Source organism: Vidua macroura, chromosome 8, assembly GCF_024509145.1.
Source record: "Vidua macroura isolate BioBank_ID:100142 chromosome 8, ASM2450914v1, whole genome shotgun sequence".
In the NCBI taxonomy this organism is placed as follows: Eukaryota; Metazoa; Chordata; class Aves; order Passeriformes; family Viduidae; genus Vidua; species Vidua macroura.
The window spans coordinates 2,625,416-2,643,608 of NC_071578.1; the positions used below are offsets into that span (position 1 = coordinate 2,625,416).

General features: G+C 43.2%; 2 protein-coding genes across 5 annotated transcripts in view; one reads left to right on the forward strand and one right to left on the reverse strand.

Annotated features, from left to right (window-relative positions):
* The window catches only part of DOCK1 (dedicator of cytokinesis 1), a 272,498-nt gene that overhangs the window by 150,600 nt on the left and 103,705 nt on the right, over positions 1-18,193 (reverse strand). The window lies entirely within an intron of this gene.
* The window catches only part of INSYN2A (inhibitory synaptic factor 2A), a 40,722-nt gene that overhangs the window by 9,788 nt on the left and 12,741 nt on the right, over positions 1-18,193 (forward strand). Inside the window, exon 2 of the mRNA XM_053983761.1 lies at positions 2,358-3,516. Within this exon, the coding sequence (XP_053839736.1) occupies positions 2,363-3,516 (1,154 nt within the window). The 5' untranslated portion in view covers positions 2,358-2,362. The remainder of the gene's footprint in view (positions 1-2,357; positions 3,517-18,193) is intronic.

The following is an 18,193-nucleotide window of genomic DNA, read 5'->3' on the forward strand; positions in this document are numbered from 1 at the left end:
CTGTTGTGTTCTTGTATTTAGGGTTTTTTTGCTCAGCTCATTCATTTACCAGACTCTTGTGGAACATTTGCTTCCAGGAATTCTGAAGTGCAGAGTTTTGGGGTTCAAGAGCAGTTTTTTACAATAGATTTTTACGTGGTCCAGCTGTGAGCTGGACCAGGTTTGTATCTTAGCCAGCACTTTTTTCACTAAAAGTTCCAAAATTCCAGCCCTAGATAGACAAAAAGATGGATGGCTCCCTACCTGCTCTGTTTGCAGAATGTCCCTCAAATAAAGGCACTCTCAAACACAATTACAATTAAAATACAGCCCACGGCAGCCAGGACAGGACACTGATGTTCCCCCACAACCAACTCCTTATTTAGGGTTTTGACTGGAATAAAAAATTCCTGACATTCAAATGTAGTTGATTTATTCCCCTCAAAACCTGTCCCTATTTGTACCTCATGTGTTAAGGGCACAGGGATAACTGATCTTACGCCCCTACTCTGATTTTATCTTCAGGCTCCCCCTTAGAATTTCCATTTTATTCTCTCTTTTCCTCCAACACAGGGACTTGGTCACCTTGGTATCAGATCTTAGGCTTGTATAAAATACCCAGTTGAAAACTGGGATCTGGCAGTCTCAGATTCCATTATTTGCGTGGTTTTGTCCTGAATTTTCTCTTCTTTTTGCTTCTTCTATAGACTTTGCACTACATCAGAGTCACAGAAAAACTTCTTCCCCTTCTCCAACAACTGCAGCTCCCTCACCACTCCCTGAGCATCACGAGTCAGAGAGAAAAAGGCAAACTGGGGGGATTCTGGAATATTTCAGTTCCTTCTTCACAAATTACTGGGGCCAGAGAATTAAAACATGAAAAAAACATTAAGGAATGACACGTTTTCATGAGATTTTTGACCCAGAAGTCCAACCTTGGGCTCTGTGCCATGCACATTTGTGTGTGTCTTTAGGGAAGTGTTACTTTTACTTTTAAACCTCATAAACATTCAGTTTTCTACTGGAAATGATTTCCCCATTAAGCTTTCTTACTTTAAATATAGTCAAGGATTCATTCCCTTGTGCCCCTGAGTTGGCTTTCTAAAACAGATGCTATTATGGCACTTAACTCTTCAAGAGTTTCACATATTTTATTAAATAGACAAAGGAATTTTAATTAAAAACATATTTCAAGTACACCTGAAAGTCCCTTTACTTGTTTTACATTGTACTCCTGAGTCCCTCTGAGGGTTTCACCAGGAGATATATGCAGAATGTTTGGATTAAATGGGAATTTGGTAATTCAGCAAGTCTCAGGGAGAAATTTGCACAACAGGAAAGTAAAAATTACAACTTCAAATGAGGTGTAAAAATGAAATCTTAATTATGCAGCTACTCCAGATCCTCTATGATCTGCACAACCACTGGGGTTTGGGGTTTTTTTTGGGGTAGATGCTTTGTTAAGCAGGTGGCATCTTCTCCTCCTTGAGGAGGAGCTTATATTTCAATGGCAGATTAAGTCATTTCTGTGATTCATCACAGGTTTGGAGGTTTTTAGTGCTTTAGGATTTTTTGGGATAAGCAGCTGTATCGTAAAGGCACATTACTGCTTCTAGGAAAGGATGAGTTGTTTTGCATTTGAAGCAAAACCTTAACTGATGCACTGCTGACTTCCTCCAAAACTTCACTAATTCATAAATTTTACACACCCAGCATTACCAACCAGTTGCTAATAATTAATCTGTATTTAGGTTTAGCTATGTGGAATTTTTTTATAAAAATCCAAAGAACGACACCTCTAATGACCAACTAATGCCTTGCAAAGAACGCTGAATACATTACACAGCAGAAACGTGTTTGGTAAGCAAGCACACTCTAAAAATAATGCCAGTTGGACACTTCTTGCTACTAAACATTTGCATTGAAGGAGAATTAAGGGTGGGCAGAGCTCTCAGCTTTTCTTCACATGGACAAAGACACTTGGTTTTCAATTTGCCTGTAGTTTTTACTAACTATCAGGTAAATTCAGAGGACTGGCTTCCTGGGAGCACACATTCCTGAAGGAAATTTCTTCCTGGGAAGCCCTGGCATGACAGCCACGGTCCTATCCTGGGAAAATAGTTGTGGAAAAACTTCTGGCACCAGGAAACCTCCTCTCTGAGGATCAGGCATTCACAACAGATTGAAGTAAAACACGGTTAAGATACAAATCTCTAGAAAATCAGGGTTGTGACTCAACGGAATCGAGGGCATCGGTCGCGCATCACATCCGTTTCAGTGGGATCACAGGAACGTGGCTTAAATATTGCAAAAATCCCAGGGGAAAAACGAACATTTCTGTTGTAACTTGAGGCTTTTCGCACTGTTTTTGGCTGCAGGCACCATGGTGAGTAAGGAGCCCAGCAAATGCTTACTCACCGCCTCGGACAGCGACGTCGAGCCCGCGGCTTCCCTGGCGCTGGAGATGAAATACGCGCTGGATCCCAACCGGCAGATCAAGAAAAGGAACAAAGCCCTCCAGGTGAGGTTCAAGGATATCTGCGAGGCCCAGAACGAGCAGAGGGACAAGCAGCTCTCCACCTCCTCCACGCAGGACCCCGACAAGAGGGAGGCCAAGGCCATCTCCTACAAGACGGCCTATCGCAAGTACATGACGGTGCCCGCCCGCAGGTCCATCCCCAACGTCACCAAGAGCACAGGAGTCCAGACTTCCCCTGATCTCAAAAAGTGCTACCAGACCTTCCCTCTGGACCGGAAAAAAGGGAATATCCTGAAAAGCGCCGCGACTGTGGACACGTTACCGAGCGAGAACAACGGGTTCCTGATCGAGGTGAAGGACAGGGAGTGCCGGGGCTCGGGCGAGGCCGCGGCGTGGGGCAGGAAGGCCGGCAGCCTGCAGACGGCCGAGTTCATCTCCCACATCTCCGAGCGCGCCGCGCACGACAACGGCGCCGAGGCCTGGAAAAGCAGCGATTTGCACAGTTCTCCCAAAGAGCCTCCTCCTCCTCCACCCAACTTGGCCGAGCCCGGCGAGGAGGAGCCGGCGCGGCCGCCCGGCCGGGGCAGAGCGGCGGCGGCGCGGCTGGGGGGCGACGAGGCCGCCCAGCCCCTCCACGGGAGGGTCTTCAAGACTGAAGTGGCCACCGTTTACCTGCCGGCCTCGCAGCCCGACCTGCCCGGCCTGGGCGACTGGGGGCCGTGCCCCGAGGAGGAGGACAAGAGGACGGTGCAGCTGAACGGGGTGCAGCCCCCGGCCGGAGATGCCCGAGCGTGCGTGGCGCGGGCGCAGTGCCCGGCCCCCGAATGTAGTGACCAGAGCCTGCAGGTCAACGTGGCGCCCATGGAGGAGAGCCAGCCCTGCCGGACGGCCGTGGCCGTGAGCCAGGAATGCCAACAAATCGTGCCTCACACCGAAGTTGTGGACTTGAAAGCGCAGCTTCAGATGATGGAGAACCTGATCAGCTCTAGTCAGGAGACCATCAAAGTGTTGTTGGGTGTTATACAGGAGCTAGAGAAGGGAGAAGCTCACAGGGAAGGGTGAGTAGAAGCCTTTTTAATGAGTATGAGCTGATTGAAATGTCTTTTTCACCTTGAGTTTGCTGATGCCAACGCGTCCCTGTCACCGCGCGCGTGGCGCTGCTCACACGGAGTTTTGCTGCTTTAGGAGAAACCTGCCAGCAGCGTTCAGATTGCTATCTGCCAGTCCCAGGCTGCAATTAAGTAATTATTTAACGAAGGGCCCATAATACATCTTCTTGTGCCTCTTCTAAGGAGCACAGAACGAGCTGCTCTCCAAGCAGGATTAGCGAGGATGTTTTCACATCAGCAACTTGCATTAGCCATAATTCCTCACACGGCATGAAAAGCAGCAGCAAAACCTTAATTCTGTAAGAGACTTACCTTTTTAAGATTAAAGGATATTATTACAACTCCTAATGTAATTCCCTTAATGGCATAAGAATCTTGTCTGGTTTCCTTTCACCTGAATTTTTCATGGTATTTCTTTCAGAAGGAAAGGAAATTAAAACTTTGAATATCAAAGTCTTCTTCGTAACTTTCACACAGCCCTAAACATGACAAACACAAGCAGAAAGAAATAAAATGGTGTTTATCCCTAGCTTTCATTATTTAAATTAACCCATAAGGCATTAAAGGTACTGAAACTGTAACTCAGTACAACTTTTAGTCTTTACCTGGACAGTTCAACCCATCTTTTATCACCTTAACAAATATTTTACAGACTAACTCGCCTTAGTTCCCTCATCTTTATTCAGTGAACATACCTCAAAATGTATGTGTGCTGTTTGTGTGTTTTGAAATACTTCTGCAATTAAATTACAATTTGCCAGAAGAGATCAGGACTTTAAAATTAAAAAACCAGCAGCTCGTGCTACTTGAAGCAGCACCTGCTTTTGTTTGAGTCAGAAAGGTACATCTTTAATTTAAATTCCTTTAGGAACGTAGAAATCATATGAATCCTTAAACTCAACATGTTTGGCATTAAAAAGTCATCTTAGTTGGATCCTGCTGTCAACACAGCCGTTGTGTTGTTAGTTTATTTTACAGCTGGTTATATTATTATTTATATCCTTATCAATTACCAATATCAAGTCCTGGATATTCAGACTGGAATGTTTCTTGGCCTACCTGAAAGCCACACAGGTTTCAATGATCTTAAAGATCTTTTCCAACCAATTCTATGATTCAATTTATTTTTTTTTAAATTATTATTCAGAAAAAGAACTCTCTTGACTTTCTTAACTTAGAGAAACTGCAGGAGCTTTGGCAAGAAGTGCCAAGCTGCTTTTCAAATCACAAAATACAGGAAACTATTTCATCATCATAACTCATCACCCGCTCGTCGAGAACCCTGAGTGCACAAACACCCACATCACCCCCAGGTTATAAATACTCTGCTTCCTCCACACAATTACATATCCAGATTTTATCCCTTCCCAAAGACAGTACAGCCACAGGTGCAACAAACACAGATTTTTTTATTGCCCTGACAGAGCAGAGCTGTTAATGCAGCCAATGTTAGGAGTGTATCCCTGCCCTTAGCACAAAACACATCTTGGCCAAACTATCCTGGATAATTCCTCTGCAGCTGTCAGCCTTACAAAGCTGTATTAGCCCTAAAATGGTGAAATTATCCATAAATCCCAGCTTAGAATATCTTCACAGCCTCTTAGACTCGTGTACTGGAGTTTACAAGACTTCATCTGACCAGGAAGAGCCTATTTATTAGCACTGCTTTACACTTGGAGCCACTTCCAGCTGCTCCTGCATGTGCTCCAGACACGTCCCAGACCTGCTGGGCATGCAGGGTGTCAGGATGGGGAGGGAAGGAGAAGAAGGGAGATGCACACTTGCACATTTTCAAATCCCTGCACTCCAGACCCCTCTGGTTTTGTGGCTGTCGGATGATTTGGAAGGAGACTGCACAGCTTTGTGCTCGGGACCTTCCGCAGTGATGCCTCTCTCCAGAGCTGGGAGAACACTCTGTTCTCCTGCAAACACCAACACATCATTAACACAAAGCCTGTCTTTATCCCCAGCTCTCTCAAATTACACAACTCCTGCAATAATAGGCTGCCCCATCCTTTTATTAGAGTAATTCTTGCCAATTGCTGCAGTCTTTGCCACAGACCCCGTGTAAACTATTACATACCTCCTCAGTGCCAGCATGTCGAGCTTTTTGCCTGTTATTACCAGGTTTTAGGTCAGTTTAGATCAAGAAATTAAAGCAGTTCTGCTGTTTACTGTAGCATCTTCCATCTGCTAGACCAGCAAGAGACATTTTGTATTTGTGGAACTCACCTGCTTTTCTGATGTACATTAAATTCCTTAGAATAACATGCTACAACAAACAAATAACACACTGCTGGGAAAGAAAAAAAATATGAAGGAAAAAAAAAATCACCAAAAGCAAAAAACAAAGCCCCAACTAAATTTCTTAATCAGATTTTTCTGCCTTTAAGGAAATCAGTGTTCTTTAAGTGCTGTTGCAGTGCCATGGGACTGGTGCTCAGTGGATTCATTTTCACTAATATGCTGTAGGTCCTGAACTGCTATTACTGCAATTCATCACTAAATGAGTCGATGCCAGCAGAACTGTAGCAGCATCTCTGAAGGCAGCAGTCTCATCCTTTGGGTGCCTATCATCTATGTGTGCTTTTGAAAATGTCAGTGCTCCATCATCTGCAATTAGCAACAACAGCCAGCACTCAACTCTGCTTCAAGGGAAGGGGAAAGACACTGGAGCAGGACCAGAAACAGAAAAACTGTGATCCCCCTCCCAATATCAAAGGATATTGTTAAAATTCTGCATTATGTGCATCGTTATTTACTAAATCCTTGGCAAAATGGCTGTTCTACCTCTCTGTGTGGAAGCTTCTACAAAAAAAAGCAAATTACATCCCAGCAAACATTGCTGGATGCCTTAAGTCATGCATGAAGGAAGTGCAGAGCTGCAGCTTCAATTAAGAGTCCCAGCTCAGAGTTAAAAAAACAGTGAATATTACATGATGCAAGGTGCAGCTTTCCAACACAAACCCAGCTTCATGCTCTGGCTTTATTCTGATAAATTATCAGCGATCTCACTTTACAGACATATTTGTCTGTGTTCAGAGGGAGAATTTAGGAAGCCAAATGTGTGGAGCATCACTAAGGCTGACAGGACTGCAAGCACAATGCAATAATTCTAAAACCTGGCTAACAAAGATCTGTGAAATACAGAGCAGAAGATGAGCACATAATCAGAATTACTTTGCTGCTGGAGAACAGCAGTGACCTGCCCTTTAAATCCTTTCCGTGGAAGGAACAGTAATCTGTGCCCTCCTCATTATACAACAAATCAGCAATTTTAATAAACAAAGTGCTCAATTTGCCACACAAAAACAAGTCACAGTATTTTGACTCTGCCAGGCCAAATGCTACACACTAGACAAGAGTTAAATGAACCTGTTCCAGAGCTAATTTACATTCCTCTATTAGTCAGCAGTGGTGCAGGAATTTAAAGAGCTCTCAACAAACTCCTTCGAAGACGTTGTCATGGATGGAATTTAAATGTCATTGCACGTTTTTCAATGACTAAGGGAATTTTGTGCCTCACATTCCCATTTCTGAGCAGAAAAGAAGCCCATATTGCGTGCCTGGATGGAGGTGTGCACCCAAGGGAAGAGCAGAGCAGGGAGCATCCTCACCCGAGTGCTGCCTGAGCAGCACTGCCAGCACTGGTCCTCAAGGTCACCCAAACTCATCCTCCTGCTCAGCAGAGATGGCAAATCCAAGTCAGGGAGCCAAAGCAATTATTGCCTGGGTTGTTTGCTCTGCTCCCAGCTCTTCAGAGCAGACCAAGGAGACAGAGCAAATCAAGGCAGGGACAACCTCCATCCCCCCACCTTCCAAACTGGAGTTCTTTATTTCACGCTGGAGAAAAGGAAGCTTAAAAGAGTTTCCAAGAGCAGAGCCTCTGAAAGCACAGCCTTTGGGAGTGATGTGCCAGCTGCAGGAATGACAGCACAGGGCTTGGTTTGGGATTTCCCCCCCTCAGTGGTTTTGTTCTGCTTTTTCTCAATTACAGCCCTGGCAAAGGGAAGGTTTAACAGGATCATTTCTAAGAGAAAACCTGGAAATGGAGGGAAACAACAGATAAGCTTAACTACAAAAGACAGCTCACTACAAATAAATACATGAAAAGCAGAAAGAATACAGCAAATTGCATCTGGGATGCACAAATTGTGCCATATTCTGAATGACTCCAGGTTTTGGGACACTGTAAGAACAGCTTGGGAAGAGGACTGTGATGAGTGCCTTTATTTCCTGCTGTGACCTTTTTACATCCATCCACACTGCCTGAAATGGTCACACTCATTTCATTATCCCTGAAACCACCTCCTCAATTCTTCCCTCTTTTCTCTCTCTGGGCCTGCTCGTTTTTTTTTTTTCAATTTGTTTTTTGTATTTTTGTATTTTTTATTCTTTGTATTTTTGCGTCATTTACAGATCATTCCCAAATACCTTCCTGAGGCAGAGCCAGGGAATCTCTTTGGATGCATCTTCCAAAAAAGGAGTAATTTTTGCAAGAAATCAGAGCTTTGTGGACCTTGTGATCCTTGGGTCGGTGATGGTTGAGTGCTGCTCACTCAACCCAAAGCAGGAGCAGTACAAAGACACCAAAAGTCCATTTACCTGCCCTCAACATAAGAAATTTGGTTTTCCAAGCTCTGAACCAGCCCTTTCCTGCTCTCCCAAGCACAGCTGGAGCAGAGCAGGCCCACACTGACACCTCACCACTGGAACTATTCCATTACATCCCAAAACCCCACCGAGGTTATTCCAACAGCTGCTGGCAGTCCATGGGATCTCCTTGACATCTCTTATCTAAAATTCTCTTACATAAAAAAATCCCAAACCAACCAACCAAGGAAAGCTGATGATATAAGACTGAGCACTGAAATATCCAGCATCATCCAAGGCTTAACTTCAAATTCCAGTTTTTTAACCTTGAATTCCATTTTTTTTTAACCTCAAATTCCTTTTTTGATAACCTCAAATTCCTTTTTTTAAATCTCAAATTCCATTTCTTTTTAATGGCAAATTCCATTTCTTTTTAACCTCTAATTCCATTTCTTTTTAAGTGCAAATTCCTTTTTTTTTAACCTCAAATTCCATTTTTTTTCTAAATTAGCTCCCTAAAACCTGACTGGAGTTGGATCTCCAGAGGCAGGTACCAGGAATATCTCAGAGCACAGAATTTCACAGGCCTTCAAACCAGGATGAGATTTATATTTTTGACAGGATTTTTCATTAAGAGTTGGACACATTTATTCTGGGGCTGATAATCCAAGTTTCAGATCAGATTGGCAGAGTGGATAAAAAGGGCAAAGTCTCACAGTTCACAGACATCCTGGAACATTAATGTGCAATAATTCAGAGTACCTGGGTACCATAACATTGAAGATAGAGAGCTCTTCAATAACCCTGCTGTCAGAGCCACTTTCTAGCAATCCTTTGTGAGGAATGCAGTGGTGGGAGGCTTTCAGCAAGGAAATGAGGATAAAAAAAAGGGAAAATGAACAGTTAACAACAACCAGAATGTGGAACAAACATTAAAAAAAAAGGAATAATCTTTTTAGCAAAGTTACTTGGTATTAATGCTCTGTTTTCTCCCCAAAAAAATGCCACTAGGAGTGTTCTGAATCTCAGAAAATAGAACTTATTTTGCTAATATAGTCCAGCTTTTTATCTGCATGTACTGTATGGGCAGAGTTTAATGGAAATGTATTTGAACCACTGAGAAAAATAATTTGATTTCTATCTGGTTGCTATTCACTGGACTTTAAAACCAAGAAAAATGTCATTCCCCACCACACCTCCCAGCTCCAGCCCAGGATCAGCAGCTTCAAAGTGAAATTAAGGTTCTGGACTTTTCCAGCAGATTGGCTGCAGGGCCACAAAGGCCAATAAAAGCAAATCCCTACAATTCAAATCTGGAAGCACTGATGGAGTCTATTAATGAAAGACTGAAAAAAAAAAACCTGTAAGCAAACAATGGTTTTGCTAAATATATCCATAGGAATTGCCATGGATCAGAAGGTTCCCAATGTCACCAAGCTGCCCAAATTATACACCTGCAAGGAGAGTTTCCCTGCTAAATCAGTCTTTTTTTTTTTTTTTAAGAGGATGATTGAAGGTAAGGAATTACCGAGTTTTCACAATTAGAATAATCCTTTAATAACTGCAGTTTGGCTGTTGGCAGTATCAGAACGCAGAGACATAAGCCTGTAAAAATGGGACCAAAATGAGCTTTACAGTGTTAAATTTCTCACTGCTGTTCCTTCACCAGGAGATGAAACAACTGATTTCTAATTGACACCTCCTTCTGAGCCCCGTGCTTGCACAAAGGTACAATTATCTCTTATCCTGACTGAGGAAAAATGGCAAAAAAAGAGGAAAAAGACTTGTCTGAAGATGGGGATGGCTTTGTTTTTAAACTGCAGAGGCTCCAGCTACCCCAGGCTCCAGATTTGGGACAGGCTTGAAAAAGCTCCTGTGTAGCACATTTAGGAAGGTGAAGGTGAAAAACTGGGAGATGATGGAGACCTGAGCTGGATTCAGGTACCTGGGGCTTGGAATGAGATGATCTTTAAAGGTCCCTCCCAACCCACACATCCTGGGATCTGTGGCCTGAGGAAAATTGAAGTGAGGAGTTCCCAGGCATGGATGTGTCCAACCTCCCTGACCCCACCCTCTGCTGGAACTGCTCCCACTCACACCTGAACAAAACTGAGGTGTCCACACTGGCCCACAGCTCGTACAGGTTTTGCTTTGAGCTTTGCCAAAACAGAGGAATTTTGAAGGTGGATGAGTAATTCCCTGCCATGGAGCTGTTTTTTTTTCCATGTTAAACAGTAGTTAGTAAAACACTTCAGTGAAACTGGGCCAATTCTGAGCTTGTTGTGAAGCTCTGTTGTGATGGTTTTGCATGTCACGGAGGGATCAGTGCTCCAGGTCAACCAGGCAGGAAAACTGCCATTCCAAGGGAGGCTGGAAATCCCTCCCAACATTCCCAACTGTGTTTGGACCTCTTTTCCTAATAGGATGATGATGGGGGATGATCTCTACCCCACTCCTCACTGCATGAACCAACCAGAAGAGGACAGCCACAACTCTATGGGGGAACACTGGGATTTTTTCTCCTCAGTTCCAGTGCCAGAGAATCCCAGAATGGTTTGGGTTGGAAAGGATCTTCAAGACCATCCCAATTCCACCCCTGCCACGGGCAGGGACACCTTCCACTGTCCCCTCCAAGCCCTGTCCAGCCTGGCCTTGGACACTTGCAGGGATCCAGAGGCAGCCAAAGCTTCTCTGGGCAGGGCCTCACAGGGAACAATTCCTTCCCAATATCCCATCTCCATCAACCTTTTTTCCATCTAAAGCCATAGAATCTGTGTGTGGCCCAGTAACTCCTCAGGATGAGAGGCTGGACTGCAGAGGCCAGCAGAGGTGTTTGGGAATTAAGAAGGAAGTTCACCCTCTGGAATGGTTTGAACCTGGAGTCAGTTAGGTCATTTCTTTGATAAATCAGAGATTTGTTTACTTTGTTGTCATCCACACAAGCTCCACAGAAATTCCAGGGATGGGACCTGGAACTGTGGACAAAACTCAAGCAACTGCCACACTCCTGGTCTGTGGAGTCTCCTCACATTCCCATTATCCAAGGAAATGAGAAAACACAAAGTACTGGGACCTGCTCAGGCTGCAACAGGCAGAGTTCAGCACTTCCATGGTCCTTCCTGCTGTTTTTTGGTTTTATCTCCATGCATTTTCCCATCCTTCTTGCAAGTAAAGAATCCCAGGATCATTTAGGTGGGAAAAGACCTCCAGGACCATCAAGTCCAACCTGTGCCTGATCCTCACCTTGTCACCAGCCCAGAACCCTGAGTCCAGGCCTTCCTGGAACACCAAGCACTGGCTCCACACAAACACCAGGATCAGTGGCCAGAAATTCTCCTCCCTCTTTTGATTCTATGCTCCTGCACAACGTTTGGAATTTTAAACACGTCTGGCTGATGCAGTTATTATTTGAAGCCAGTGTAGGCTGAGAGATATAATGCACAAAGGGTACTTGAGCTCACACTGAAATCTTAATCACAGCAAAATGATGAAATAATACCACAGATTTTCATTTCTCCCATCTTCCTTCCTTTATAGAAACAATTCCTGGGAGCAGCCTCAATTCAGAAGTCCAAGAAAAGCAGAATCCCAGGTGTTGTGTTTCAGTAGTAGGAACTCCTCAGCTCAGGGTGGCAGCAGCAGGAGCTGTGAGGGCACAAGGATTTCCACCATCTAGCACATCACCCCAGCTGCTCCCAAAAGTCACACACACAAAATTAAATATAAAATTCCATGGATCTGCGTGTGTAAGAGCAGTGGGAAGAGGAACACTGGAAGCTGCAGGAAAGGATGGGTGCGTGCAGCAGATCTGATGATGAGCTGCTGGCTCAGGAGGCTCTGGGCATCCAGGCAACGACCCCAAATCCAGGCAAAAACCCCAAATCCAGTCCTGAATCCTGCCTCACGGGGAAACCACAGCAGAGAGACTTGGGGTGCAGGGGGAAGGGACAGAGCTCATCTCACTACTGGAATGTGCTCCCAGATAAGCTGCTGGAAGTGCCTGGCCTAATCATTCCCCACCAGCAATGCAGCTGCTGCTCCACCAGAGCAAACTCCCTGGATGGTTATTAACACCACAAGCTGGCATTTTAATTATCCTCCTGATTTTTCTGGTGATACAACAAAGGCACAAATATTCAGGAGAGATGTTTGACTTTGCACACACCTAATTCCTGTAAGATTTTGTGATTTCACTTGAAATACATTTTAATTCTCTCTTTTTTTTTTTTTTTTTTAATAACGCAACAGTCCTATTAAAATATATAGTTATTAAAAAAAGACAACACTCCCTGACTAACCTGAGTATAACACAAAATGTATTTACAGGGTGAAAGCACTTGAATTGCTGTTGTGGGAGTCGTGCTGTACGCCCACAGTGCAAATACCTCAAAAAGCAAATTAGTCATCTGCTTCCAACTGTCAGGACACAGCAAAAGACAAACCACTGTCTTGGAAAGAGCCTGAAAAATCTCACCACTGAGTTTCTGTACATGGCAAAAGATTTTTTTTTTTTTTTCCAGAAGCCAGATCAGTAATATCAACTTTGAAATAAAAAGAGAGAGGAGTGTTCAGTGTGGGAGTGTCAGGTTGGATGGGGTTTGGAGCAACCTGGGATTGTGGAAGTGACCCTGTCAAGGGCAGGGGGTGGAATGGGATGAGCTTTGTTGAGAGGAAAACTGTTTTCATTAAGGTTTAGTTAATCCTTAGTTAGAAAACCACCCAGCAGCACAAAGCTGGGATCACTTAGACCTGTGTGGTCTCCGAGTGGGAAAACAAAACAAAGGGAAACAGGAAAAACAGACAACAAAACCATGGAAAATAGAAAAATAGTTGGTAGGGAAATAAAAAATAACCCAAGCACACCAGACCCTGAAACACATGGAGCAAATCCATGTTTGCATCCAGAAGAGCCTCAAGGTAATGTCTCGAAGCACAGCATCCATCCTGATTTTTATCCTCTCTAAATGCAAACTGCTAATTGGTAATTATCAACTTTGGGAAAACACAGCACCAAAAAGGTTAAAACAATTTTTCTACTTTCAAAGTGATTTTTCAGAACACCTTTTTAGGAGCCAAAGGCTGGCCTAAGGTGGTTTAGACCTGCCCAAACCTGGTTTGGGAGCAGAATCTGAAGTTCTTAAAGGAACCAGAGATTTTCATCCACTAAAAACCTGGTTTTGCTGATATACAAATACATTTGTATGAGTTTCCCATTGAACTAAAGTGGTAAAGCTTTCCTAGGGCAGAATAAACCTCTAGGGCTAAGCAGGATTTATTTTAACCTAAAATAAGATGCAGAAGATATACAAGAGATTTTTCTGCATTTTACATGGCTGAAAAATGACTTACTCAAGTCATAAGGACAACTAAAGCTCTCGTGACAAAGTGGAGTCATTTTATTTTGCCAAAAGGCAGATTCTGTTTGTAATAATAATGCCAATTTTCTCTTGAAGCACAGTTACTGGAATTATCAGTTCTGTAATACTTCAAAGTGGGAAACAAAAATTTGGAGCAGTTCTCCATCCAACTGTTGATTTTTAAAGCATTTTTCTGTAAAGATGGGCAACATTAGGCCAGGTTGGATGGGGCTTAGAGCAGCCTGGTCTGTGGAAAGTGTTCCCATGGCAGGGAGTGGAACTGGGTGGGTTTTTTAAGATCCTTTCAGCCCAAACCACTCTGGGATTCTGGGATCAGTAGGGTTTAACCAGCTTTGTAATGAGTTGTCCCAGCAGCTCTAGGAAATAATCAAACAACTCCAATTAATACAAAGACTTGAGGAGAAGCAGGGCCTGCACTTCCTCTGAGCAAGGCCAGAACTGTCACTTCAAACACATTCAAAGGCCCACTGCCTGCCTAAGTTCATTTGTTTCACTATATTTAAATAAGAAACATCAACAAAAAAAAAAAAAAAGTTCTTGAAGTCTGTTCATCCTCCTTGCTGGTGATAATCCATCAAAAGTGTGAGGAACATCAGGAGCATCCTGCTCTGTACCCACCACAGCCACTTCTGGAAAATCCTGCCATTAGGGGACTCCAGATCTAACAGAACAATCCTTCTAAACAATTTTTAGGAGTGTTTTTCTTTGTTTTTAATAGATGCCCATTAAAAAAAAAAAAAAAATCAGCATACACAGATCTACGCTTCCCTCTCCCAGCTCGATGGGGTCTAATTTAAACAAGCAAAAAATATTCAAATGCAAAGATTTTGATGCTAAAGTTGGTATTTTTAAAAAAAAGCCTCCAGCAGGTGCACAAATTGTGTGTTTCACAGGGACTTAGAGAGTGTAATCCCCTTAGGCTGCTCTGAAAATTGCAGCCTATTCTTAGTTCCTGCCAGTCCATGTCAGCAAAATGGTTGCTCTTCATTTTGATATTTTAATACTTGGGAGTGTTAATTGAGGTTAAGCTCAGGTTGTACCCAGAATGCTAAAAAAAAAAATATTAACCTGACAGAAAATGAAAATCTCCTGAAAATAATATGGAAAAATGTGGGAAAAACTGGAGAGATCTCCTTTCCATGGGGAGATGCAGACAGAGAAACTGAACTCACCTACATCCATCCTTCGAGCACCTTCAAGGCCAGGTTGGACAGGGCTTGGAGGACCCTGGGATAGTGGGATTCCCTGCCCATGGAATTTTGTGGGATTTAAGGTCCCTTCCAACCCAAACCAGTGTGGGATTCTGGGATTCCATGACCTGCCCAAGCTCTGCGCATCCACACAGAAACAGAAAACATGGGATCCAAGGAACAGAGGATGAAGCTCTGGAGCAATGGCTCCTCCTCGGTGGAGATGACAACAATCACATCCAAAACAGGCTGAAACTCCAGGAACAGCCCCTGGGATCCCCACCAGGCCAAACCCCACTTCCATTTCTCTAAAAAGGCGACAGATTTTCTGTAGGAAACTTTGCTTTGTGGAAGACTTGACATTTGAAAGAATTTCTTTTTAGGGAAAATAACAACTGGTTTACTAACGAAGGACAACGTTTTTGGTCTCTCTCCTACACGGGAAGACTTTCCAAATTATTTTTAGGAGGAAGGAAAAAAAGCAGCTTACTCAAACACTGCATGGCACAAGGAAAGCATCATCAGGCCAGAACTCTGCTCTCCTTCTCCTGGTATCCAGACTCTGCTCCCAAATCATTCCTAAGGAGCCAAAACTGATGGAAACTCTGTTTTTCAGGAAGTCTGCACTGAAAATCAACCTCACTGCCTAAAATCTGCATGGCAATGCTGTGCTAATACTGAAATCCTTGCTGGTGTGAAGGAGACAAATTCCATGCAAGTGTTTGTGTAGATAATTATGTGAAAACAAGAAAGTAAAAGTCCAAAGCCCTGAGGTATCAACAACAAAATTCTTTCATGAGGAGTTTAATTTTTGTAGAAATAATTGGATTTACACTGTTCTAACACTCACATAATTCAGTCCTGGCTAAAGAGCTCTGCAACTGCCAGATGGAAACCAAACACTGGGACACCATGGAGTGCTCTTGGGGCTTTCAGGGAATTCTAACAGGATCACTCAAAGAAGGAAATAATAGAAAATATGCAAAAATCATCTCTGAAAAGCTAAAAATACACAGTAAGGAAAAACTGCTTTAAGAAAATTTAATCAAGAATTAAATCCAACTAGAAAATGAATATATCACTATAACCAGTGAGGACTGAGAATTGCACAGATGCTAAAACCAAGCAGAGCTGAATGTGGCAGTTGAGAGATCAGGATTTCAAACTCATCATCCAAAAATCATCTCATTTTTAAATACTTACATCCAAGGACCATTTTCATCAGCTTAACAAGTCAGCCTTATACCAGCAAATATGCTTTTAAGTATATGGAAATCTACAATTATTATGCACTTAAAAACCATCAAATCATAGAATGGTTTGGCTTGGGAGGGACCTTCAAGATCATTCAGTTCCAGCTGTTTGCAGGGCTACAAAATGAATGAAAATGTCCCAACTGGAAAAGAGCTTAAAAAAAAAAAATACAAACCAAGCTGGCACCAGCACAGGGCGTTTATGGCTTTACCTATAAAGAGCAGAGCCACATCCCTCTGAAGGCAGATATTGACTCTTCTTTATGTCCTCAGTAAATAAAGGACTTCCCCAACTCATCTCTAGATTTTAAATGTTGTATCTTTAGTCAGAGCTTTTAGGAGCTGATCAATAGCTTGGAAAAAAAAAAAATTACAAGTCTCAGGTTCATAGTAGGGATGATTTGAATGTCAGCTTCTGAAAGATCTGAAGAGGGGAAGTGAATTGCTTGTCTTAGAGAGGATAAGAGCAAATATAAACCCATAAGGAAGAGCACACCAAGTGGACATTTTGCTTTGTGTGAATTCCTCTGCACATCTTTCAGTAGTAGGAACTCCTCATCTGAAGGAAGGTGGGTTTGATGCCACTTTTGTTTTTGCATTTTTTTTTTTCTTTTCTATGTCCTCTGTATTCTCTGCACATATATTTGGAGCTCTAACCTATTACATTCCAAGTAACTTTCAATCCCCTAGACAAAAAACCAGCACAAATTCCAGAAGTCCAAGCCCTGAGAAATACAAGACCCCTATCCCAGGTGGGTTCTCCCTCACTTCCAAGGCTGAGAACAACACTTCAAGATACATTTCATGGACAAAGTACAGCTTAGTGCCTAACTCCAGAAAAGGAACTTAGCCTAGAGCAAATTGCACCACCACCTGTCCTCCTAATTAGTACTTTCATCAATTATGCTAATTTCCTAAAACTTATAAAAACGTACTCCCCACTGTGAGGGTAGACTTTTGTAGGCATCTTTCCAGAACTGTTCCTGAAAGCCTTCAATAAAAATCCACTTTTATATTTACCTCCTACCCTAAATTTATCTCAAATTTCATTTTCCAGGTTGGGGAAATGACAACAGGTTTAGATGGGATATTGGGAATTAGGAATTGTTCCCTGGGAGGGTGGGGAAGGGCTGGGATGGAATTCCCAGAGCAGCTGTGGCTGCCCCTGGATCCCTGGCAGTGCCCAAGGCCAGGTTGGACACTGAGGCTGGGAGCACCTGGGACAGTGGGAGGTGTCCCTGCCATGGCAGGGGTGGCACTGGGTGGGATTTAAAATCCCTTCCCACCCAAACCATTCCATGGTTCCGTGATGTGGCTTTTGTGTGCTGTTAAAAATCAGCAATGTTGATAATCTGAGCGTGTGCCTCTGATTAAAAAGCAATTTTGAGGCCAAATAAACAACCACCATCTAGGACAGCAAGAACTCCACATTGCATTTTGCTTTTAGAAGGAAAGAAAGTCTTAAAGAAGTGGATTCAACCCCTCATGAACTTCTCTTGGTGCCACCACAGTGCCAGGAGCTGCACCCACAGCCTGTGGCTGTGCCAACACCCCAGCCACCCCCAGCCTTAAAATCACAAAGAAAAGTGACACAGGCCCAGCTGATCATTTTCTGAGCTACACAAACAGCCTGCAGCACCTCAGAAATGCTGATTTTTCATCCTGGGGGACAGGCACATCAAACAGCTGGAGCAGCATTTCCCATTATCACTTGATATTACATAGGCTGGACATTGTGTCAGGTAAAAATTAAGCCTTTTTTTTTTTTTTTTTTAATGCTGGATTTTTCCTTTTTGCTCATTGGCAGGGCAGCAGAGGAGCTCTGTCCGTGCAAGGGCAGGGAAGGGGCAGAGATGCCCCTGGTTAAGCAAAGCAGCCCTGAATAATTGGAGGTCAATCAGCTGAGCTGCCTGGGCTTGAGGCAGAACCTCATTCCCTGAAGGAATCCTGACTTGGATCTATTTTCCACATCTCCAAAGCTCCCTGGACAAATTATTTCACCGCTTCTTCTAAAAACAACTTTGAGAAAGTGTTGCCAGCATTTGTTTGTACGTAACAAACTGAAATTAGCTTCAAAAGAGTTGAAATTTGTGATTTTACCAAGAAAAATCTGAGTACCAATACACAAATACTGAATTAACAATTTTCATTTTAAACTCATCTGCATGCCAGAACATTCACATTCACAGTCAACTGTTCTATTTTAATGAAA